Below are 24,386 nucleotides of genomic sequence, written 5' to 3' on the forward strand. Positions count from 1 at the left end.
TTTCCATGCGCGGCAAGATGAGAGAGCTCAACGAGATGAGAGACGGAGGAGAGGTTAACAGAGGATAGGGAAAGGGAGGGAGGTTGGTTTTGGCCTGTTAGAATGGATGCCGCTGACTGTTTGAGGGAGAGGCTGCATGGCGCGAGAGAAAAGAGACTAGCAGCGACGGTGGCTGTGCATGAGAGAGGTGAGAGAGCTTCTAAGAGATTCAATCGGGGAGAAGAAGAGGGAGGGGTGGGGGGACACGAGGGTATTAAACCCTTTTTTTTGTTTTTAATAAGAAGAATTTTATTGATCCACATAATTAGGCAAGGCCCAAATACACAGGAAGTATACAAGTGATGAAGCTAATTACAAGCTAAGCGCTGTGAAAAACAGCATAGAAGTCATTAAAACTAGTCCCATTCAATACAATAGCTGAAGCCCAAAGTAACAATGTATGAAAGAAGAAGTCCTTGAACACTCCCATTGAATGTTCCCTAAAATCAAAACAGCGACCATTCCTCTCATTCCAAGTGCACCACATTAAACATATAGGCACCATCTTCCAAACAACGTATTAAACCTTAAAGCCAAATGGTAGGTGTAAAACGATGCTGTTTCACTCACTTAAGTGAAACGATGTCATTTTACAGAAGATATATATATATATATATATTACTGGCTGGATCAGAGGTTTGGGCTTGGTTCAGACCAGAATCGAACAGGCCTATATTGGTTTCATTAAATTTATACTGCTGGCTGACTGCTTCTCTAGTGGTTTCGGCCAGTTCCAGACTCTGGTGGCAGGTCCACATCGGCGATGGTCGGTACAATTTCCATACAGCCCTAAGTGGTGGTCATCCTACAATTTCCAAGAAACTCCAAGCTTTATCTTGGCCTACAAACTAAAGGCTTTAAAGAATAACTTAAGGGCTTGGGATGATCAAGTCTTTGGTTAAGTTACAAGGTTTGGATTGTGTGGTAGAGGAGAGAGCATAATCTAAAGAAGAGAAACTAAGGAAGAACCATTTGTTATTAATATAGGAAAAAATAATTTTAATAGAGGATCTGTCTTGGAGGTAGAAATCAAGGGCTTTATGGTTAACAGAGGGTGATAAGCTTACAAAGTTTTGTATTGGGTGGATAAATTGAAAAGAGAAACAATGATATTGAGCTCTTTTTGGTTGATGATTCAGTGTTTTCTGATCAAAATGGAGATTAGGTTTCATAGTGTGTGGTATCATGAGCATCTATTTTCTGAACAGTTTGCTTGGAGGCCCAAGGCTGACGTATTAGCAGTTGAATCCATCGAGGAAGGGATGCTCACGTGGCTTGAGAGGCCATATGTAGAGTGTGAGGCTCTCAAAGTGGTAAAAAGTATGATTGTTATAAAGCATCAAGCCTAGATGGTTTTACTATGGTTTTTTTTCAAGTTTGCTGGGATGTAATTTGTGAAGACATCACGAGGGTATTTGGATTTTCATACCAACAGTAATTTTGAACAAAGCTTAGTGCCACTTTCATTCCTCTCATAACTAAAAAAAGTGGGGTAATGAATGCTAAAGATTACCGCTCCATTAGCCTTATGAATGAGGTGTAAAAGATAATCGGTTGAGGAGGGTTTTCAAGAAGATAATTTAGAAGCCACAAATTGCATTTGTCAAAGTTACACAAATTTTAGACTCTACTTATTGCTAATGAATGCTTGGATAGTAGGATCCCATTTTCTTATCTCTTTTTCTATTTGCAGTTAGGTTTTACTCGTATATACTTTTTGTGTATTGGGCTACGCCTTTTGCATTTTTAAAAGAAATCTTTGATTTCTTATTAGACAAATATAGGTGAGTAATACTGTGATAGAATACTGTTAAAGTAAAGGGATTTTGAAGTAGTAAAACTGAAATGAATGTTTTATGAGTACTACAAGACTATTTTATGTAGATCGTGTTGGGCTAGTCAGAAACATGTGCATAAGACATTTTTCACTAAAATATAATCTTAAGATGGATAAGTGGGAGTGCTTTTTTTTTTTTTTTTTTAATTGGTAAAGAGACTGAAAAACACTAGTGGCATCATTTACTGAACCTTCTGTCACTAACAACTACATAGGTTCACCCAATAACAATGCGAGTACTTGTTCTCATTAATAATGCTTCTTCTTTACTGGTAAAAAGAAACAATGCAAGTTCTTAAGTGGGAATGCTAGAAAAGATATAATAAAGAATGAAGATATCCATTCGAAATTGGGGTGGCACGAATCAGGAACAGATGGGACTCACTCTGGCTAGTTGGTCACATGCAATAATCTTCCATGATCACAATGGGCTGAAATAAGGTGGAGTGATGTGATTCACTTTCAAAGATTGAAAAGGGTTGATGGGCTGAAATAACTTGCATTTTTTTCTCCTTCTAGATAGGTGCTTCTCTTGTATATAGCTTATATACTATGGTCACACCTTCTGCACTTTCTAACAAAACTTTATTATTTGTAAAACAAACTTGGATGGAAGCAGATGGAAATTATATATGATCACTAAGTGGTGGAGAGCGGCGTTTCAGATAAGACAGAATAATTTGGTCATCCCTGAGTAGTTGATAAAAGATTTAGGGAGTTAGTTCTGCTTAATTGGGATTGATTCTTATTTCAGTTGAGTTGTCAAATTTATGGAGTAGGGTTTTATGCACTTGAAGTTTGAACAAACTTGGTGTATGAGAGATTTGGCCTTAAAAGATTTTCAGATTTTTCAATTATGTATTGATAACAAGAGAGGTGATTGATGTGTTTGTCGAAGTGAAATTAGAAGATACTACTGGTTTGTAGAAGTACGGATATCATCTTATTTAGTGGTTGTAACTACATGTTGTACACCACTGCGGTTAAACATGTCTCATGGTCTAAACAAAGCTATGATAGATAAGGGAACTCATTTTACTTCACTTATCAAAAGAAGGTAACTCATTTTACTTTTGGTGTCCTTTTTGAGCGAATTTCTCTACTGTTACTTAGTTATTGATTTGGAGAGAAATTATTGTGGTGTTAGCATGATCATAAACCAGCGCTTGTAAACAATATGTGTGCCTTGTGGAGTAGAATGTTAGATCATTTGCACAATTAATGTGTTTTGGAGTGATTGAGATGAGAGTATAAATTGTAGGAGTGGAACTATACTAGTGTCTGTGTAGTTATCTGGGAAGTTTTGGTAGATGATTGGTCTTCCTCTATTGAGCGATTTTCCTTGGTTTCCTGCATTCTCTCTGTTTGCCTAATCAGGTTCCGAGTCTTCACTATGAAAATCTAAATTATTCTTCTCCTCCACTTGTAATACATGTATACTGCATTAACCTGTTTGCTAACTTTAGTTGAATTTAACTTGCTCTATGGGTTGTGATACCTTCAGAAGTTCATGGTTCTAAGCCTTTCTATGTCTGCCCCCTCCCCCCTCCTGCAGGTTCAGAGGCTGTTCTTGAAGTTGTTATTTCTGCTTTTCAAAGACTCTGTGGGGATATTGAGGCAAAGGAGTTGGATTTTATGTTGAAATACTTATATAAAAAAATTACTAACTGTGTAATTGGAGGATCCATTTTGCATTTAAGTAACCTCCTGTCGCTACTTATTTCCATCGTTCAGATTCATAACGGGCAAATGGTTTATGGTGAGTCATAAATTATCTGGATTTACTTTTTTTTTTTTTTTTTTGGGAACTGTGGTAAACAAGCTAGTCCACTGCTCAAGCTCAGATGTAAGTCCATGTGAATAATCTCAAATATGATCAGAAAAAAATTTTAAATCTTCTTTTCATGAAAGTGTTTTTTAGTTGAGCTCAAGTAGATTGGCTTTTCAAGTTAGACATTGATTGGAGCTGATAATAGGCTATTAAAGATTGGCTCCTTTAGCTTTTTCAACTGATTAGCGAGTTCCGTGATCATTATTTCACCCAACTGCTCTTTAGCTGAGCTTGGCTTGTTTTACAGCCACACCTTTTATTTTACTTGTTTGTTTGCTGCATATTTATGTAGTTCTTATATTCCAAGCGAAACTGCTATGATGTTGAACAGATTACCAGTCATTGCTTGAACATGCGGGGTTTCTTATGCAAAATATTGTCATGTCTTCTGGCATTATGAAGGCAGAGAAGCATCAAAAAGAGGCTGTTGATAAGATTCTGGAATTGATGTTATGTATTCTGAATGGCCTCCACAATAAAAATAACATGCCAGCCATCTCTGACTGTTCGTTGCAGTGGGCTCCTGTATTTAGGTTAAGGAACTCAAGGTAAAACATACTTGTCTGGCACATATTTTCTCCCTTGTTTTTCCCCATTATTGACACATTTTTACTTGTATAAGAAAATAGTTTTGACATTGGTTAGGCTGATGTTGCAGCTTGCTGAATTTTATTAGAGAACTACTACAAAAGGACCCTTGCTTATTATATATTTTCAGAGTAAACATCTTGAGGTAATGTTATATGTTTGTTATTTCTGGTATGCGATATATACTTATAAAAAAAAAAAAAATTCTGGTATGCGATATGGTTTGTTTTCTGGGACGGTCTTGACCTTTATGATTGGACTTTCAGTGCGTTGAGTGATTTGATAGAGACTTCAAAAGAAGAGGTTTTATTTCTATTACTGTCCTTCTGTGAAATAATGGAAGCAAAAGTGCAAGGGTCCAACTTCTCAGGCAGCACATTTGGAGAAGTGTCTTCAAAGATTCAGAGTTTTTTGCAGGAAGCTATCTGCTATTGGATTGGGGCAATAAATGACATTGTGCATGGGGATCCATCATGTAGTCATATTCATGAGACTGAGTTAGCTTTGCTGTGGGGAATGATTAGCTGCTATCCCCGTATGATTGATATCCCTGAGATGTCATCCTATTTAATAGATTTGATTGATGCACTTGATCGGCTACTGATGATTGAAGCAGGTATGACACCTTCTCTATCATTTGGATGTAATTTGTTGCTCACTTTGAACCCTGGTATAACTTTCCCATGTCTCTGTAATGACAGTATATAATATGTCTCTTGGTTTTTTGCATAAAGAGTTGATGCACTTAATGAGACTCATCAGTGTATTAATCTTTGTTATTTTTTCAGGCTCCGTAGCAGGTCTACCTAAACAAACATGGCAAAGCGTAATTGGTGCTGCTTTGAGTTCTTATAACAAATCACATCATGGTAAAGAATCCCAGCCTGAAGAGACAAGCAAATTTTTGTATCTGGCAAAAAAATACATATCATCTGCACAAGTATTGTCTGCTGTAGCTGATTATTTGGATATTGTCTATGGGTAAGTTGACCTGTATGTCAATTGTTACATACATCATGAGTTTGTTTCTTATTATTGGCCAATTTTAATATCTATAGGTTCTTGTCTATGTTTAAAAACTCTGCTTTAACTTTCTGCTACTGTAACAATCTCAGGCCTACAGTGGAAGCACACAGTAGCAATAGGAAGCATCATCCAGAACTTTCTGTGGAGAAGGCTGTGGATGCAGTAATGATATTTGCTGATAATTTGCGCCACTCTAACAAGGGGTTACGCTTATCAACTCTTAGAATATTGTGCCACTATGAACCTCTGAGATCTGTAGATTCTACAAATGATCAAGCAGTTGGGAAGAAAACAAAATCTGAAGTTGCTCAGGGATCCCATGTGGATAGTCAGGGCATTAATGTATGTTTCTCTATATTCTTGCTGCTCCTGTTGTTTGACACCGTGCTCTGACTATGAAATTTTGGGTTGATTTTCCTTCAAATGTCAGGTTCTTCAGTTGCTTCTCTCAATCGAGGAAACTTCTCTTTCAATTTCTACAAGCCGGAAAGTTATCCTATGGATTTCCAGAATACAGATGGGTCTTCATGCTGGCAGAGTACCTCGAGCCTATGTGCCCCTTGTCTTAAATGGGATAATTGGTGTATTGAATAACCGCTTTAGCTATCTTTGGAATCCGGCATTGGAATGCCTGGCAGTTTTGTTGAGCCAGCATATTCAAGTTGTATGGGATGAATTTATTTCTTGTCTTGAGCAGTACCAATTGATATTTCATACATCTAAAGAACAAGACCGGGGGAAGTCTAAGTTGCATGATGAGTTAAGTGGTATGTGACAATAGTATTTTTGCTATTATAATTTTTTATGAGCAAATAAAAGGGAAGGAGGGGGCAACCAAAGGCGGCTTCTCTCCCTGGGTGGGACTTTAGTAGCACCGTACCCGCTGGGAACCGGACTTTAGTTTATGCTATTATCATTTATTAGTTTGTTTATTTTGTTCTAGTGATAGTTTCTTATCTTGACTCAGGGTCTGGTCTATGGTGCATGCTTTACAGCAACAAAGCTATTATTTTCTTAGTTTATCTTCCTTCAAACTGAGTTCCGTTGGAAGTTTATTGTTTTGATGTGGTTTTATTTTCCAGATCTTGTACAGAATTTTTATTCGTTTGTTACTCCGGAATCAGATAGCACTCCATATGCAACAGTATTATCCTTGTTGCTCCAATCCTTGCAAAAGATTCCAAATGTTGTCGAATCCCATTCTCAACAGTTTATGTCTTTGTTCTTAAAGTTTCTGGGCTATAATCTCGATGATCTTATAAGGTAGCATTCTGCTGGTTCTTGTGTCTTTTGTTGGTGATACTTACTTGCCTACTTCGTGTGCTTGTAAAGGTTCAAGTGAACTATCTCATTAAAAGTTGGTTTGCCTTTTTCATTTGGTATTGCAGTGTGGGATTATTCGATTCACGTGCTTGTAAAGGCAGAGAGTGGAAGGGTGTCCTTAAGGAATGGTTAAACTTGCTGAAAATAATGCGCAACCCTAGGTCTTTTTATCAGAGTCAATTTCTTAGAGAAGTTCTGCAAAATAGGTTGGTGCAGTGGTTGGATGACGGGTTGTATTTTTTACTTAGGGCTCATCTATTCTTGTTGTATTAGTTGCTCTTTTCTTTTTTAAGTCTCTGTTCGAATGCAGTGAGTTCTTATTTACTTTACTTAAATATTTTGATGTTTCTGTTAGGCTTCTGGATGAAAATGATGCTGAAATACAGATGAAGGTTCTTGATTGCCTGTTAATTTGGAAGGAGGATTTCTTGCTTCCTTATGATCAGCATCTGAGGAACTTGATTAGTGTTAGATATCTGCGAGAAGAACTGACTACTTGGAGTTTGTCAAAAGAATCTAATTTAATTGAAGAACAGCACAGACCTTATGTTGTGCCTATAGTTATCCGCCTTCTAATGCCAAAAGTTAGGAAATTGAAGACACTTGCCTCTCGAAAGGTATATGAAAGTTGAATTATAAGATAATTATTCTTTTGTACTAATTTGTTTACATCTCCAGGGTTTTCAACATCACCTTTTCTTCCTAAGTTTTCATCATCTCATCCTTAATTACCTAGTATAATGTCACTTTTTATGCAGAATGCAAGTGTTCATCACAGAAAGGCAGTGCTTGGTTTCATTGCTGAACTTGATGTTTTGGAGCTTCCACTTTTCTTCGCATTGTTGATAAAGCCATTGCAAATTAGTTCTGAAGATACTGATAGTTCACCCGAAAATTCTATGGATCAATTTCAAGGATTTAGTTTCTTAAAGTATTTCACCGTGGATAATATAACGGCCCTGTCTTGGAAGAAGCGATACGGTTTTATGCATGTGATTGAAGATATCCTTGGGGTTTTTGATGAATTCCACATCAGACCTTTTCTTGATCTATTAATGGGATGTGTTGTTCGGGTATTGGGAAGCTGCACATCAAGTATTGACGCTGCAAAGTGCGATGGATTATCCTCACGCGATGATCATTCTGGTGCTGACCTAACTTTATTCAATAAAGACAGTGCACCAGCAAGTCATGTCACGGTACTGTGTTTATCATGCTTAATGTTGAATCTCAAGTGTTATTAAACTCTTTGTTGTTATAGTTGATTGATATCGACTACCCTAATCGAAAATAAATAGGGAAAATTCTGTTACAATATTTTTAATTTTTACTTATCAACCACAAATATTGTTATTATAATTTTCCCCTTTGCTACAGAAGCTTTTTATCTTCCCTACATTTAGTTATCTTCCTTGTTTGAGTTTAGTTGCTTGCTTCTTACCAATTTTTAGAATAGCATCCTCAAATCCATTACATTTTATTTCTGCCTTGCATTTTAAGCTAATGGAATTAGAGTTCAAGGGAAATCCTTTATTTCTTTTAGCTCAGTTGTAGATGATTATATGGCAACTTACTGATGAAAAGCGAACATGCAGACAAGCAACACTGTGAAGCAGTTCAAAGATTTAAGGTCTCTATGCCTGAAAATCGTCTCTCTTTTCCTTGACAAGTATGAAGATTATGAATTTGGTTGTGAGTTCTGGGACCTATTCTTTACATCTGTGAAACCTTTAGTTGATGGTTTCAAACAGGAAGGTTCCAGCAGTGAGAAACCAAGTTCGCTGTTCTCTTGCTTTGTAGCTATGAGTAGAAGCCACAGGCTTGTATCACTCTTGAGTAGGGAAAATAATCTTGTTCGTGATATATTTTCAATGCTGAGTATTAAGTCAGCTTCTGAAGCTATTGTCTCATGTGTTCTTAAGTTCGTTGAGAACCTGTTGAATCTTGATAGTGAGTTGGGTGATGAAGATGCTAGTACAAAAAGAGTTTTACTTCCAAACCTGGAGGCACTTATCTGCAGCTTGCATTGCCTTTTTCAAAGTGATAGTGCAACAAAGAGGTATGTATGGTCTTCTTTGTAATTTAGTCAGTTTATGATTCTAGTTAAAATGATAACTTTACAATTCTAGTTTAGAAACAATTCTGTGAGCTCTTGTTGGAGTCAGCACCTGCCACTCCAAATATATCTCGTGTATATGAAGAAGTTTAATCTTGGAAAAAGGAGAAACTTATTTTTGAGGCAGTCCTTTTTTAGACTTGCCGAGATTGGAAAGTCCCCTTTATGACATCATTTTTCTGTACCAGGAAATTGGTCAAATGTCCTGGGGAGAGGGACATAAGAATTTTCAAGTTATTATCAAAGTATATAAAGGACCCGTTGCTAGCAAGAAAATTTGTAGATGTCTTGCTCCCATTCGTAGCAAAGAAAGCTAAAGTTTCTCGTAAGTATAACTCTGGAAATTTAAATTTTGGTAGTTTCCATCATCAATCTTTGCTTGTTCTTTGAAATTCTGTAATTTCTTGCAGATCTGTGTTCTGAAGCTGTGCAAGTCATTCGAGAAATTGTTCCAGCGTTAGGAAGCGACAGTACTAAAAAGGTTTTGACGGCAGTTTCCCCCCTACTTGCTTCGGTTGAATTGGAGATGCGGCTGTCTATTTGTCATCTTCTTGATTCTCTTGCAGAAGCTGATCCTACTATCCTATCCATGGTATTGTATTTGAGTATTGCTTCTGATTGATCCTAATTGATTTCTGAATCCCAATTTTATCTATTTTCTTAATTCGTGATTGGAATGCAGGCAAAACTTGTTCGTGACTTGAACGCAACTTCTGCTGCTGAATTGGGTAGCCTTGATTATGACACTATAATAAATGCTTATGAAAAGATTTCCGTCAATTTCTTCTATACTATTCATGAGGATCATGCATTGGTCATTTTATCACATTGTGTATATGACATGTCTTCTGAAGAATTGATCTTAAGGCATAGTGCTTATAGGTCATTGCTCTCGTTTGTTGAATTTTCTGCCCTGATTCTTTGCCAAGAAGGAAAAGGTCAGCAAGAAATGACTTCTAAGTTGATTATGCATGATAATGGTTGTTGGACAAGAGCATCTATTCAGCGTATAATAAACAAGTTCCTTTTGAAACATATGGGGGTTACTTTGAGCAGAGAAACTACTGTCAAGAAGGTATACAGTTCCCATTGCCATCTTATAAAGAGAGACATGCTTACCTAACATATATGTTTATGTTGCTGCGTGTATGCGTGATGTAATAAAATTCATTATAGTAAACTCTCTTATTTTCTCCTAGTCTGAAAAAAAAAGAAGATTTTTTTAAATGATTTTATAATTAAATGATTTAACTGAAATTGCAAAAAGTGAACTCTCTTGTATTGGCATGGTTTTTATTCTAGACTGATTTGGTTTCAGGAATGGATAGATTTACTACGAGAAATGGTGTTGAAACTTCCAGAAGTAGAAAATCTTACTTCATTGAGGGCTCTGTGCAGTAAAGATGCTGAAGTCGATTTTTTCAACAATATTATTCATTTGCAAGTGAGTTTTCTGTGTTTTATCCCGCTTAAGGCTTCACATGTTTCTATAGTCATCATTTGAAGGGTTGACATGTTTCTATGGTTATCATTTTCTGAACACTACTCATTTCATGTTTTACATATATTATTAGAGCTGTTTATTTACCTGAAAAAAATATTAGAGCTGTTTATGTCTTGATTGTTTCTATTTGGAACAAAATCTATTGGTTTGATATAGCCATTAAGAACCATTTCCATCATTAGTTTTTTTTCCGAACAACTGGAGCTCAATGAACACATTTGACAAGGTACTTGTGTCATCTGATATGTCCACATTGTTCTTTCAGAGACACAGGAGAGCAAGGGCATTGTCTCGTTTTAGAAATGTTATCAGTACAGGCAACATGTCAGAGGTAATTATATTATTTTGCTTGTCGTTCTCACTTCTTCCAACTCTAGTGCCAAGCTACTGAATTTGTTTTGCTGTTATTGCTTCAGGGAATCATAAATAAAGTCTTCGTGCCTCTCTTTTTTAGTATGTTGTTTGATGCACAAGAAGGAAAAGGAGAAAATGTTAGAGCTGCATGCATAGAGGCCCTAGGTTCAATTTCTGGTCACGTGGAATGGAATTCATACTATGGATTATTAGTTAGATGCCTTCAAGGGGTGACGAAGAATCCTGACAAGCAAAAGCTCTTTTTGAGACTGACTTGCTCTATATTGGACAATTTTCATTTTTCAGAAATTAGTAACAGCCAAAAAGCGAATGAATCCTTGGAGAATGCTACTGTTGATGGGACCATTAGTAGGGGTTCTTCTGCTATTTTACAGGAGTGCAGTACTTCTACTATGGTAACTGAGATACAGGCATCCCTTAGTAAAACAGTGCTCCCAAAGATGCAGAAGCTACTGAATTCTGATTCTGATAAGGTCAATGTGAACATCAGTTTGGCTGCTCTGAAACTGCTAAAATTACTTCCTGAGGACATAATGGACTCATTGCTTCCTAGTATCATTCATCGCATTTCAAACTTCTTAAAGAATCGTATGGAAAGCATACGTGATGAAGCTAGGTCTGCTTTGGCTGCTTGTTTGAAGGAGCTTGGGCTGGAATACCTGCAGTTTATTGTCAGGGTCTTGCGAGCTACCTTGAAACGAGGATACGAGCTGCATGTATTGGGTTATACACTCAATTTCATCTTGTCCAAGTCTCTTTTAGTTCCTGTTAGTGGGAAATTGGATTACTGTTTGGAAGATCTTCTCTCTGTAGTAGAGAATGACATTCTTGGAGATGTTGCTGAGCAAAAAGAGGTGGAAAAGATTGCTTCAAAAATGAAAGAAACTAAGACGCGAAAATCGTTGAAAACCTTGGAATTGATAGCCGAAAGCGTAACATTCAAAACCCATGCCTTGAAGCTTCTTTCACCTGTTACAACACATTTGCAAAAGCAGCTGACGCCAAAAGTTAAAACTGAATTGGAAAGGATGTTAAATCACATAGCCGTTGGTATTGATCGTAATCCATCTGTAGATGAGACTGGCCTTTTCATCTTTTTATATGGCCTTATTGAAGATGGTATTAAAGACGAAAATGGTCAGGGTGAACATTCATTAGTGACAGAGGCAAAGAAACATCATAGAAATGACTCGCGTGGAAAAAGAGTAACTTCGGGCCGGATTCTCAATGTATCTTCTCATCTTATTATTGTGTTTGCTCTCAGGATATTGCACAAACGTATCAAAAGTTTGAAACTGGGAAAATGTGAACACGGGTTATCAATGCTGGATCCTTTTGTCATGCTTCTTGTCAACTGCCTGGATTCTAAGTATGAAGATATTTTATCTGCATCCCTTAGTTGCCTCACTCCATTGGTAAGGCTGCCTTTACCATCCCTGGAATCCCAAGCTGATAAAATAAAGGAAGCAGTCTTGGCTATTGCACAGAATTCGGTAACTTCCAGCAGTCTTCTAATGCAGTCATGTCTGAGATTGTTGGCTGTGCTTCTACGGAGCACCAGAATCACCCTTTCATCAGATCAGTTACACCATTTAATTCAGCTTCCCCTGTTTGTTGATATTGAAAAAAATCCTTCTAATCTTGCCCTTTCACTTTTAAAGGCAATTGTTAGCCGCAAGCTTGTTGTTGCTGAGATATATGATCTTGTAACTCAAGTTGGTGAATTGATGGTGACTAGTCAAGTGGATTCAATTCGCAAGAAATGCAGTCAAATCTTATTGCAATTTTTACTTGATTATCAGCTTTCTGTGAAACGTCTGCAGCAACATCTAGATTTTCTGCTTTCAAATCTAAGGCAAGAATTTGACATCAAATTTTGGATGAAAAAAGCCTAATTTCCATCAACAATAAAATTATTATTTACTGATGAAAAAAATTGGATTAAAAATTCTCTTATATGTCCTAAAATGACTAAATAACTCTTGCAGATATGAGCATTCAACTGGAAGAGAAGCTGTGCTTGAAATGCTTCATGCAATCATTGTCAAATTTCCAAGAAAAAATGTGGATGAGCAATCACAGACGTTATTTGTACATTTGGTGGTTTGCTTAGCCAATGATCATGATAGTAGGGTTCGTTCCATGACTGGGGCAGCTATAAAGAAGCTCATTGGGTGCGTAAGCTCACATTCACTCCATTCAATTCTTGAGTACACATTATCTTGGTATTCAGAAGAGACACAGCAACTGTGGAGTGCTGCTGCACAGGTAATAATCTCTCAATTACATTCTGTGGTAGAAAATTATGATTTGAGAGGATTACACACCTTCATTGATTATAATTCCGGTCACAAAGGGTTGCGATCAAGCTGAGTTGAGCTGATTAGTGGATGTTTGAGCTCAACTTGATAACATGAATAGTGGTTTGAGCTTAAGGGCTCTTATTCGAACTTGGCTTGATTGATAATAACTAAGCTCAAGCTTGACTTGAGGTCAAGCCAAACAAAGCCCACAAGTTGAGCTTGAGCTCGGTTCGGCTCAATTGCAAATCAATTATTTTGTTGGGGAGGTTAGAATATTTCCACTAATTAATATGTAATAATTAGTTATATAAAAACTTTGAATGAATTAGATTTTATCATGGAGCTCATACTTGAGTTTTATTTATTTATTTATTTTTTCTTCCCTTTGAGAAGAAGATAACATATCTGCATGTTTACACACACACACGTAAAGATTGTACTTACCACCATATAACTTGTGCTTTTGTGTGAAGCCCCAAACTAAGTGGCTCATTCTTTTTCCATCTTTACCTTTTATGTTCCAACCAGGGTTCTCTCTCTCTCTCTCTCTCTAAATTCAATTGATCTAATGATGGAGGTCAAGATGGAAGTTGATGGTATTCGTTTTGGTAATATTCACAAACATGTATTACTCCTATATACACATAATATTAGTATATAATCCACACGACAATGCACAAATATAGCATATAACACCTGTTATATATATATAGTACTGAATTAACAAGATTTATAACTAGTCGATATATGAATACGAGTCTAGATAGAATATAATTTGCAATAAACTTAAACTAATAGTAAATAACTAAATATATAACTAATTATAAGAAATAATCTATGCATGCCTTGATAACATAGCTAAACATATTATGTAAGGTAAACTATAAATGAACTATGATACATAACTAAATAAATATAATAACAACTAACATGTAAAGCCTATAACATGTTGAATTGTAATGCATACATAATTGATAATATTATTATATATGACATAAAATAAAGAATATATACAAACATGTTATTAGCTCTAAAATGAGTTCAATCGTGCCGAGTCAAGCTTATGCAAGAATCAGGAGCCTAAATTGAGTTTAGCCAAGCTTATATGGGTTTGGATAATTTAATATTGAAACCACTATTTTTTTTTTTTTAAATTTCGGGGAACCTCTTCAATGCAGGGCCCTTCAGACCCACCCTTGCAGAATAAATCCTGATCCCATGCACTGCACTCTCGGAAGTTTTCCTACATGGAACTGGTTAAATTGCTGGCTTTTTACTGGGGGTGTGGTCCCAAAGGATTGTTTGCACCCATGAGGTGTTGAACCTTGGACCTTGAAATGAGTGATATCCCAAGATCAAGGCCTTCACCACTTGGGGTATCACTCCCTTGAAATTCTCGATATTCTTGCTGGGCCATTCAATCATCGGTGGCACGGTTTAAGTCCCACACTTCTGGTTGGGATATAGACTCTAATATCATTTGTAATGCTCCTAGAGAAGACTCAATCCACATATGGGCATATACTCCAAAACGACTAGTCAATGGGTGCTGAAAAAGGTGGAGGAAATGGGTGACAAGAATGAGTTGGGTAGTCCTATCCTGCTATGTACTATTCCCCCTAACTTAGTCCCTAAATCTTCAGACTGGGTGTTGAAAAAGGTGGAGGAATTACAGGAGAGTGTGGGGATTTCCTGTGAAGGTTTTGAAGAGCAGTTGAAGCCTCTTTTGGTTGCTATTGAAGCTGGAAGATCAACGGCTTTGAAGTCAGCAGTTAAAAAGGAAAGGGAGCTGAAACAATTGCTATGTTCGATTAATTACGATAACAAGGAGATAGTGTTGGGAGGGACAGGTTTAAGGGGCGGGGGTCTTGTTCATCATATGAAGCCTAGAATCCTTTCTTGGAATGTAAGGGGGATCAATGATGTTAACAAGCGTCTTCGCATTAGATCCCTTCATCGCAGTTCAAAAATTGATATTGTATGTCTTCAAGAGACTAAGCTGAGTTATGTTGATAGAAATATTATTCGTAGTTTGTGGGGCTGTACTTTTGTGGGGTGGAGTTATCTAGCTTCGATGGGTGCTTAAGGAGGAGTTTTGTTGATGTGGGATAAGAGAGTGGTGGAGTTGGTAGAGGATTGCATTGGGATTTATTCAGTGGTTGGTTCCTTCAAGAATATTGAGGATGGGTGGAGGTGGGCTCTTGCGAGAATGTATGGGCCTAACGTAGATAGAGATATAAGTTTGTTGTGGGAGGAATTGGTGGGTCTGTATTATTTTTGGGATTTACCTTGGTGTTTGTGTGGGGAGTTTAATATTGTTTGGTTTCCTTCTGAGAGGGCGGGGGCTACTACCTCGGCAAAGGCTATGGAAGATTTCTCGGAGTTGATTTTTGATCTTAATCTTGTGGACCTTCCTCTGGTAGGGGGACTTTGACTTGGTTTAATAGTAGATGATGGTCAAGGTTGGATAGATTTCTAGTCTCTTTTCCTTCGGAGACGCTTTATTCGGACCTATGCCAAAAGAGGTTGCCACGGGTATGTTTTGATCATTTTCCCATACTGCTAGATTGTGGTGGCATTCAAGGGTGTTGGTGCTATTTCAAATTTGAGAATATGTGGTTTCAAGCTGATGGATTTGTGGAGAAGGTAAGGAATTGGTGGGCTTCATATTCCTTTCATGGTACCCCTAGTCTTATTGTGGCTGGTAAACTTAAAGCCCTTAAGATTGATTTAAAGAAGTGTAATATTGAGGTCTTTAGGCATACGAATGAGCAAAAAAGTCTTCTTTGGGATGAGTTGCATTCTCTAGAGCTTGGGGAGGCTAATGAGGAGTCTTTGTTGAGAATGCATGAGGTGGTGACTAACATAGAAAAGGTTTTGTTGATGGAAGAAATTTCATGGAGGCAAAAATCAAGGGTGATTTGGTTGAAGGAGGGGGACAAATGTACTAAGTTTTTTCACAAGATGGCAAATTCTCATAGGCGTAATAACGTGATTGAAGTTATTCGATCCGGTAATAATGTGTTCCAATTCCCTGAGGATATTCAAGATCATATTGTGAATTATTATGAAGATCTCCTCAAAGAGACAGCGGAGTGGTGTCCTAAACTTGATGGCTTGAATTTCGACCAGCTGGATGTTAGTGCAACAAGCTGGTTGGAGAGACCATTTGAGGAATCTGAAGTGAGCAGGCGGTGAGAGGTATGTGTAAAGATAAAGCCCCAGACCCGGACAGTTTTTCTTTGGCCTTCTTTCAAGAGTGTTGGGACATAGTGAAGGATGATGTGATGTGGGTTTTTCATGAGTTTCATCTTTGTCACAAGTTTGAGAAGTCTCTTAATGCCACTTTCGTTGCTCGCATCCTGAAGTTAGCTGGTGCTATTGAGCTGAAAGATTTCCGTCCTATTAGTTTGTTAGGCAGGATTTATAAAATTATTTCGAAGGTGTTAGCTAATCGTATTAGTTTGGTGATGGATAAAATAATTTCCAAATCTCAAAATGCTTTTGTGCGGGGTCAGCTAATTTTGGATTCAGTTTTGATTGCGAATGAGTGTTTGGATAGTCGAATGAGAGAAGGTATTCCGGGGGTTCTTTGTAAGTTGGATATGGAAAAGGCATATGACCATGTGTGTTGGAATTTTCTGTTTTATATGCTGAGAAGATGTGGCTTCGAAGATAGGTGGTGTGGATGGGTTAAACATTGTGTATCGACTGCCCCGTTTTTTGTTAATAGCAAATCTTGTGGATTTTTTCAGAGTTTGAGGGGTTTGAGAGAAGGGGATCCGTTATCTTCCTTTCTATTTGTTTTAGTAATGAAGGCATTGAGTTGCATGGTGGAGGCTACCGTAGGGAAAGGCTCTCTTGCTGGTTTCCCGGTGGGAAACAATAGTAACAGTGTTTTATCCATTTCCTATTTATTGTTTGCGGATGATACTTTACTTTTCTGTGATGCTGACAGTGGACAGATTCATGCTTTAAGAGCTGTTCTATTGTGTTTTGAAGCCGTTTTGGGACTCAAGGTGAACTTGGGAAAGTCGGAATTGGTCTCGGTGGGGGATGTGGAGAATATCAACCTTCTTGCAGATTTGTTGGGCTGTAAAGTGGCTTACCTTCCTACGAAATATCTCGGGCTTCTATTGGGGGACTTCTTTCAAAGCAAAAAATATTTGGGATGGTATTGTAGAGAAGGTTGAAAAAAGATTGTCGAGTTGGAAGCGGCTATATCTATCAAAAGGGGGGAGATTAACTCTTATCAAAAGTACCCTCTCCAATCTCCCTTCTTTCTTTATTTCCATTGTGCCGGTGGGTGTGGCTAATTGGATTGAAAAACTGTATAGAGCTTTTTTGTGGGGTGGTATGGGGGAGGAGAATAAATTTCATTTTGTGAGTTGGCAAAGGGTGTGTAGTCCGATTGTGTTGGGAGGCTTGGGGGTGCGTAATTTGATTATTTTTAATAAAGCTCTATTAGGAAAGTGGTTGTGGAGATATCAATTGGAAGGGGATTCATTGTGGAGAGAGGTTATTGATTGGAAGTATGGAATTGATTGGGGGGGTTGGTGTTCCAAAGAGGGTAGGGGGACTTTTGGTGTGAGCCTCTGGAAATTTATTAGAAAGGGGTGGAACTTGTTTGAAAAACACATCAAATTCGAGGTTGGAGAGGGTACAAGAATTCGTTTTTGGTTTGATGAATGGTGTTGTGAGAGCGCTCTTCATACTGTTTTTCCGGTTGTCTTCAGATTGGCTGGAAATCAGCAGGCTGCTGTCTCAGAAGTGTTGTGTCGTGCCAATGGTAATGTGCATTGGAATATTATTTTTTCTAGAAATGCACAGGATTGAGAAATTGATGAGATAACAGGTTTTTTCAGCTTTCTTTATTCCATGAAGATAGGAGGAAATGGGAGAGATAGAATGCTGTGGAAACATACGGGGAACAACAAGTTTTCTGTTAAATCATTTTATAAGGTGTTGACAGATCAACAGCATATTTCGTTCCCATGGAAGTGTATTTGGAGGGTTCCGGTGCCGTCTAAAGTTGCTTTTTTTACTTGGACTGTTGCTTGAAGAAAGATTTTGACGGTAGATAATTTAAGGAAACGTGGGATGATTGTAGTTGAGTGGTGTTTCATGTGTAAGAAAAATGGTGAATTGATTGACCATCTACTTCTACATTTTGAGGTGGCTAGGGAGTTATGGGTTGGCATTTTTAGTAGAGCTGGGTTAATTGGGTTATGCCTAACAGTGTGGTGGAGCTTCTAGCATGTTGGAATAGGCATCATAATAGCTCTCAACTGGCAGCGGCGTGGAGGATGATTCCTTTGTGCTTAATGTGGTGTTTATGGAAGGAAATGAATGATAGGTGCTTCAACACGAAGGAGAGAGCTGTGGAGGAAATCTGGAATTTTTTTTTTGTGTTTTCTTTGGTTCAGTGGTTTTCTGCTATTGTACTAAAGGGAGGGAATGTTCATGAGTTTTTGTTTTGTTTTCAGCTTTCTAGAATGTAATTAGGTCTCTTTCCATGGGCTTCGCCTAGTTTCATTTGATCAATAAAAGTTTCTTACTTATCAAAAACAAAGAACTAGTCAATGGTACAATTGGAGCCCCATTGGAATCATTATAAAGAGCAATAACTTCTCCCTCCCAAGCAATGTGGTATCCAATACACCACCTAATTCATCACTCAATATGGGGGGTATCACATATGGGATCCGCGAATCTCAATTATCAATAAGTATATACCTCAAATCTAGATAGAAATCCTAATAACTGTAACTGCTCTTTGATTTTTCTTTTTTTAAGATTCTATGTTGTGGTCTCTATCACAGGTCCTGGGATTTCTGGTTGAGGTAATGAAGAAAGGATTTGAAAGACATGTTAATAGAGTATTGTTGGTGACAAGAAAAAGTTTGCAGTCTGCCATTGGTGCTGTCACCTGTAGGCAATTAGATTTCTCTGAGGAACCTACTGTTGCTTTCTGGAGAGAGGCATACTATTCCCTTGTTATGCTGGAGAAGATGCTTCATCAGTTCCCTGATTTGTCCTTTCAAAGTGATCTTGAGGTATGCCTTCTTTACTTGGAGTTTTGTTTTTGGTTCTTACAAATTGTCTATAGTTTCTTAAGTGTTTCCCTACTTAGTAGGTCCAATGATCATTTACTGCAGTTGGCCCCAGATGGGCAGGCAGTGGCCAGTGAGAGTAGTAGGGTGAGAGTTTTTAATACGTTCTTAACATTTTTCATTTTTTATTGGTGTAAATACCGTCAGAAAACACTGAATCACCGAGTCAAACCTTCAATGGGGAAAGGAACGTGGGAGTATCGTTCTTCCAAACTATTGGCAAACACTATACGTGTTATGCATGATTTTAGACTTATTGGTCGGTATTATTAGTGCTAAAATCTAAATTGTACTGCATCCTATGTCGTTTGGAATAAAGTTCTGTTAGTTTCCCTGTTGGTTCTATAGTCACAACTCATATTCTTAGGACTCGTATGTTTTCAGGAAATTTCTCAACTCATCTCATCTAATCATTACAACTTTCCTAAATTTTCGTACAAAATAAAATAAAAAATTCAATCTTTTTAAATCCCAAAACAAAAATAATATTAAAAAAATATTTTCTAATAATTTTTTATTCAATTTTTAACTTTAATCTCAACTTATCTAATCTCATTTGCAAAAACAAACGAGGCGTTAGTCCTCCAACAGACCTAGTCATGGTGAACATCTATATGACTGGTATCTGTTGTGACCACTTGTTAGTCTTTAGATCAGTGTTATTGTTTTTTAAAACAATTTTATTGTATAATTTGGATATGTATGATGTTTTGTGGATGTGGCTGGCGACAAGAGAGTTGGTTTGATTTATGTTTAGCTTTATTGAATTGCATTTTGTTCAAACTTCTTGATGGGTTTTCTGAAATATTTATTTATTTATTTTAAATTTTGGATTTCGTTGGTTTTCATTTCCGTTATGTTTAAAAATAAATAAAAATTCTCGTCACAATTTCAGGATATTTGGGAGGCAATCTGTGAGTTGCTTTTGCACCCACACATGTGGTTACGCCACATATCCAATCGCCTGATAGCCTTGTACTTTGCCAGTGCAATAGAAGCACCCAAAGAAAATGAAGAAAAATCATTACGAGCTTATTTTCTTATGAAGCCAAGTAGACTTTTTATAATAGCTGTTTCCCTCTGCTGCCAACTGAAGACACAACTCGATGATTCTTCCACGGACCTTATAACACAAAATCTTGTCTTCACGATTTGTGGAATGAATTCTTTGATGGCACAGATGGAGTTCTGGTCTACTACCCTTGAACAGCATGAGCAAGTCCGTTTTCTTGAAGCTTTCCAACTGCTGGATTCAAGAAAGGGGAAAAGCGTCTTTTTGTCTCTTACATCTGGTTTAAGTTATCAAGGGGATCCTGGCCAATCCAATGATATCCGACATGCAATTGTTTCTTATTTGCTCAAAAGAATGGGAAAAATTGCCCTTCAGATGGAGGCTGTTCAGGTTTGTTTTCCAGAGGTGGTAGCGTTAGTTTGTTAGGCTTGTTGAAGATATTCTTAGAAAATTCCTTAACGATTCAAGTGCCTTTTCGGAAACATTTCACTCTTGAGATACATGCTACTAATGATTTTAATTGCTTTATGCAGATGAAAATTATATTCAATACTTTTTCAAAAATATCATCACAAATCAGTCGGGATGATTGCCTACATTATGTACCCGAAATCCTACTGCCCCTATATAAAGTTAGTGAAGGATTTTCTGGGAAAGTGATCCCTGGTGAGTTTGGTTTCCACACTATAACAGTCGTTTAATTTCATGAATCCTTTTTCTGTCTTTCATCGTGCTTTTTTGTTGGTGAGGTAATATGGTCGAGATTATTGGAACTGCATGAATTTTCATGCATAATGTAGTATTATAGCAATTAAGTTTTCACAATAGCGGATAGATAGCTTGCTCAATCTCATGACCCTAAATTAATGATTTTCTCATGCAATCTGTTGAGTTGTTTGTATGTAACGGCCATTAACTTGTCCTGCAGATGACATAAAGCAATTGGCAGAAGCAGTTCGTGAAACAATAAAGAATACTATAGGCATCCAAAACTTCGTACAAGTGTATAGCGAGATCAGGAAGAATCTCAAGGCGAAACGGGACAAGAGAAGACAGGAAGAAAAGGTTATGGCTGTTGTAAATCCAATGCGCAATGCCAAGAGGAAGTTAAGGATTGCTGCTAAGCATCGTGCCAACAAGAAAAGGAAGATAATGACAATGAAAATGGGGAGATGGGTTCACCAGAAACAAAGGACGATGTAATATATAATATAATATAATATAATATCACATATGCTTCACAAGAAAAATGTATATATATCTCCTGCATCAATAGAAATTACTTTTTCAAGCAATTGAGACTATCCATCTGTGTACACCGATAGTATGCGGAGTGCTGCTCGCTTGCTCCTCTCTTTCCTGATTGAAAAATGTTATTCATTGTTCTTCATCTTTCTATCTTCCTTTTTTTATGTGGCATCAAATGGCTGACAAATAAGTGAAAATAAAAAATAATTTTACAATCACTTGATGTCACACCAAGAGGTGATCGGTTAAAAGAATTATAAATAACTTTTTTCCTCAAACCAAAAAGGACTTTAGGTCTCATTTGTTTTCGCAGTTGAGATAAAAATGTTGAATTTGAATAAAAGTGTTAGAATATATTTTTTAATATTATTTTTGATTTAGAATTTGAAAAAATTGAATTGTTTATTTTATTTTGTATGAGAATTTGAAAAAATTGTAATGATTAGATGTAATGAGACTAGAAGTTTTGTGAAAGTGAATGAGGCCTTAGATGACACCATCAGAAAAACATGTTTTTAGATGGCCAGAACGTGGTCTCCCTTGGCATCTAAAGCTTGATTGAGGCTCCTACTTGCCTTTATTCCAATAGATCAGGGCAGTTGGGATTTGTTTTGCGCTTGAGATATTTTTCTTCCATCGGGAAGCATTCTTCTCTCTTCCCTCAGTCTATGCCCTCTCCTTAGTGACCCAATACAGTCGATACTACTTGTTTTGATATGCTTGTGTTTGATACTATCTTGAACAACTGATGCTTTGTTTCCGTATATGCTTTCGTTTTCTTTTTTCTTAAATTGCTTTGCTTTACTTTGTCTTACTTTACTTTGACACGTTTAATTTTATTTAGGAACTAATTGGCGATAATTTCTTATTTCGTCTCCTATATATTTTGGTATTGTTTCCTGAAATATCTTTAACAATATGCATCACATTCATCATTAATTGATATTAATACTCTTGAGTGCTTCATTATCTGATAATCATTTGAACTGTTTACCCATTAATGGTATATGATGCTCCTGTCACTATGTCATTCTTGAACATTGCTTTGTTCAGTTGTTTGGTTCATTTCAGCTATAGATATGTCAGTTTATCTGAGTCACTTCGGCTATATAGAAAAGTCTGCTTGACCCTGGGACCCTCCTAAGAATCACAAGACATTAAGTTTTAATGACAATTGCTGGCTTAGTACAACCATCTTTTGGCTCACAAAGAATGATTTTTGATCGGCTGCATTATTCAATTCCCAGCTCTACCAATCTGACAGTTGGGGTAACGGTTCCAAATGCCTTGATGTTCCTTGGTTGGATCCACTGTCCTCATCTGAAAAAAAGACTACCGCAACTGCTCAGTTAGAAGTAAACCCAAGTTTTAGTATACATGGAAATAAAATGCCAAAAAATATTCTAGCAAAACTTAATATGCTCTTTTTTGATAGATTTACCAACTTTATTTCCATATATGCATAATAAATTTTTTTTCCTTCATTTGGTTCATTAACAGCATGGTAGATTTTCTCTCTCCTGCTGACTTTTCTGGCGTTCATTCAATTATGCATCTACTACATAGAAATATAAAGTTTGGGAAAAAATAAATGTTGTTGCATTTATTTTTGTTTGTTGGTAATTCTTAGCTTATTGTCCCTCAAAAAAATGTCAACGTGCATTGTTCGAACCGAATGTGGAAATGCAAGCTGGACCATAATGTTGTGCAATAACCGAAAAAAAAAAAAAAAAAAAAAAAAAAAAAAGAGACAAATCCAAGTACGCAATTGGCCACTATGTATGCATATATGTGCACATCATTAGTCACCTGCATCTTCACAACCAAAATTGGAAGAAGGAAAATCCCTTGAATAAAAAACATAGAATGTAACCGTCAATTACCAATGACACTAGTCCAGTGCAACGACCAAAGTTCAAAACAGAGCAGAATCCAAGTTTGCGATGTTCCCACTACTACTTGAATCTGAGAGAATTCACATCCCTCTATTCTTTTTTTGATAGGAACATCCCTTTATTCTTTTAAAGCAAAACAATGATCCAAATCTGTGAAGTAGTTTCAATGTACTAAAAATAGCAAAATATCCCCTTTAGATACAATAAAAGATTATACTTCCAAAACTATATCAGAAAAACAGATTACACTATAACCCAATGCCAAGCTACATTATCAAAGCAGCTCCAGTGACGCTCATCAACTGGAAATTCAAATTTCTCAAGCAACACCATGTGTGGAGCAGCACATCATGTCCCCAATACACATAAATGCACGCTCAAACGTGCATTTTGAAATCCAACGTGCATTTTGAAATCCAGTATGCTTTCAGCATCAATCCTCTGCACTGGAAAGATGGCCTTTTCACTTCTAGTGTCCTTTGCATGTTGAATCTTTATTATTTATACCTGTACCAACAAAGGAAAATAAACTCATAATCCACACAAGTCCCTTCGAATAATCATCTTTAAAACTCAGGAAGCACTTTACTACCTACCCTTCAAACGATAGCTAGTATCAAACACTCATAATCCACACAAGTCCCTTCGAGTAATCATCTTTAAAACTCAGGAAGCACTTTAATACCTACCCTTCAAACGATAGCTAGTATCAAACACCTGGTAACCTGCTATGAATAATGCTGGAGAAACTCTTTATCGTGTATAATACAAAACAGCACAAGCATTTACATCTGGCTAAAAATAAATGTTGACCATCTAATACATAACACTAACAGCTATGTAAATTCACAAAGGTTGTGTTTCTGGTAACATTAACAACCAGTTAGACGTAGAGAACTAGCTAAAAACTAAACTCAAATGGTCAATTAAACTCACCCGGTTAAACCCAGTTCAAGAAGTTTTCTTTTTGGCAGTTACTCACACCAAGTAGGTCTTCAATCCATTCCTAAGGGGAAGCGGGGGTGGGGGGCAGTTTCCATTTAAGCTATGGTTCACTAGCACAAATGCCTAAAGGTTTCATCTTCCTAGACTAATAAGAATCAGATCTGTTAAGTAAAATCCCTTGTTGAACTCAGACGAGTAACAGAAAGTTATTAACCTAAGATTCACCTTAGA

The 24,386-nt window shown here is 37.0% G+C and overlaps 1 protein-coding gene and 1 non-coding gene across 6 annotated transcripts in view; one reads left to right on the top strand and one right to left on the bottom strand.

The window, feature by feature from the left end:
• LOC121240703 (small subunit processome component 20 homolog) overlaps positions 1-21,362 on the top strand; it is a 30,036-nt gene extending 8,674 nt beyond the window's left edge. For 3 of the 5 annotated variants that reach the window (XM_041138205.1, XM_041138208.1, XM_041138206.1), the window contains exons 11-33: positions 3,432-3,635; positions 4,039-4,255; positions 4,366-4,440; positions 4,562-4,911; positions 5,084-5,276; positions 5,411-5,663; positions 5,752-6,088; positions 6,404-6,584; positions 6,710-6,850; positions 7,000-7,261; positions 7,403-7,843; positions 8,240-8,703; positions 8,949-9,085; positions 9,171-9,352; positions 9,443-9,835; positions 10,079-10,204; positions 10,530-10,595; positions 10,681-12,494; positions 12,628-12,907; positions 18,765-18,998; positions 19,951-20,457; positions 20,601-20,733; positions 20,996-21,362. In XM_041138205.1, the coding sequence (XP_040994139.1) occupies positions 3,432-3,635; positions 4,039-4,255; positions 4,366-4,440; positions 4,562-4,911; positions 5,084-5,276; positions 5,411-5,663; positions 5,752-6,088; positions 6,404-6,584; positions 6,710-6,850; positions 7,000-7,261; positions 7,403-7,843; positions 8,240-8,703; positions 8,949-9,085; positions 9,171-9,352; positions 9,443-9,835; positions 10,079-10,204; positions 10,530-10,595; positions 10,681-12,494; positions 12,628-12,907; positions 18,765-18,998; positions 19,951-20,457; positions 20,601-20,733; positions 20,996-21,270 (7,265 nt within the window). In that variant the 3' untranslated portion in view covers positions 21,271-21,362. The remainder of the gene's footprint in view (positions 1-3,431; positions 3,636-4,038; positions 4,256-4,365; positions 4,441-4,561; positions 4,912-5,083; positions 5,277-5,410; positions 5,664-5,751; positions 6,089-6,403; positions 6,585-6,709; positions 6,851-6,999; positions 7,262-7,402; positions 7,844-8,239; positions 8,704-8,948; positions 9,086-9,170; positions 9,353-9,442; positions 9,836-10,078; positions 10,205-10,529; positions 10,596-10,680; positions 12,495-12,627; positions 12,908-18,764; positions 18,999-19,950; positions 20,458-20,600; positions 20,734-20,995) is intronic. The other 2 variants (XM_041138207.1, XM_041138209.1) reach the window with 2 other exon arrangements.
• Positions 2,045-2,171, bottom strand: LOC121241749. Its single transcript, XR_005935777.1, has one exon. It is a non-coding gene; the product is annotated as a small nucleolar RNA snoR74 (small nucleolar RNA).
• Positions 21,363-24,386: the final 3,024 nt, after the last annotated feature.

Source organism: Juglans microcarpa x Juglans regia, chromosome 7S (genome assembly GCF_004785595.1).
Source record: "Juglans microcarpa x Juglans regia isolate MS1-56 chromosome 7S, Jm3101_v1.0, whole genome shotgun sequence".
In the NCBI taxonomy this organism is placed as follows: Eukaryota; Viridiplantae; Streptophyta; class Magnoliopsida; order Fagales; family Juglandaceae; genus Juglans; species Juglans microcarpa x Juglans regia.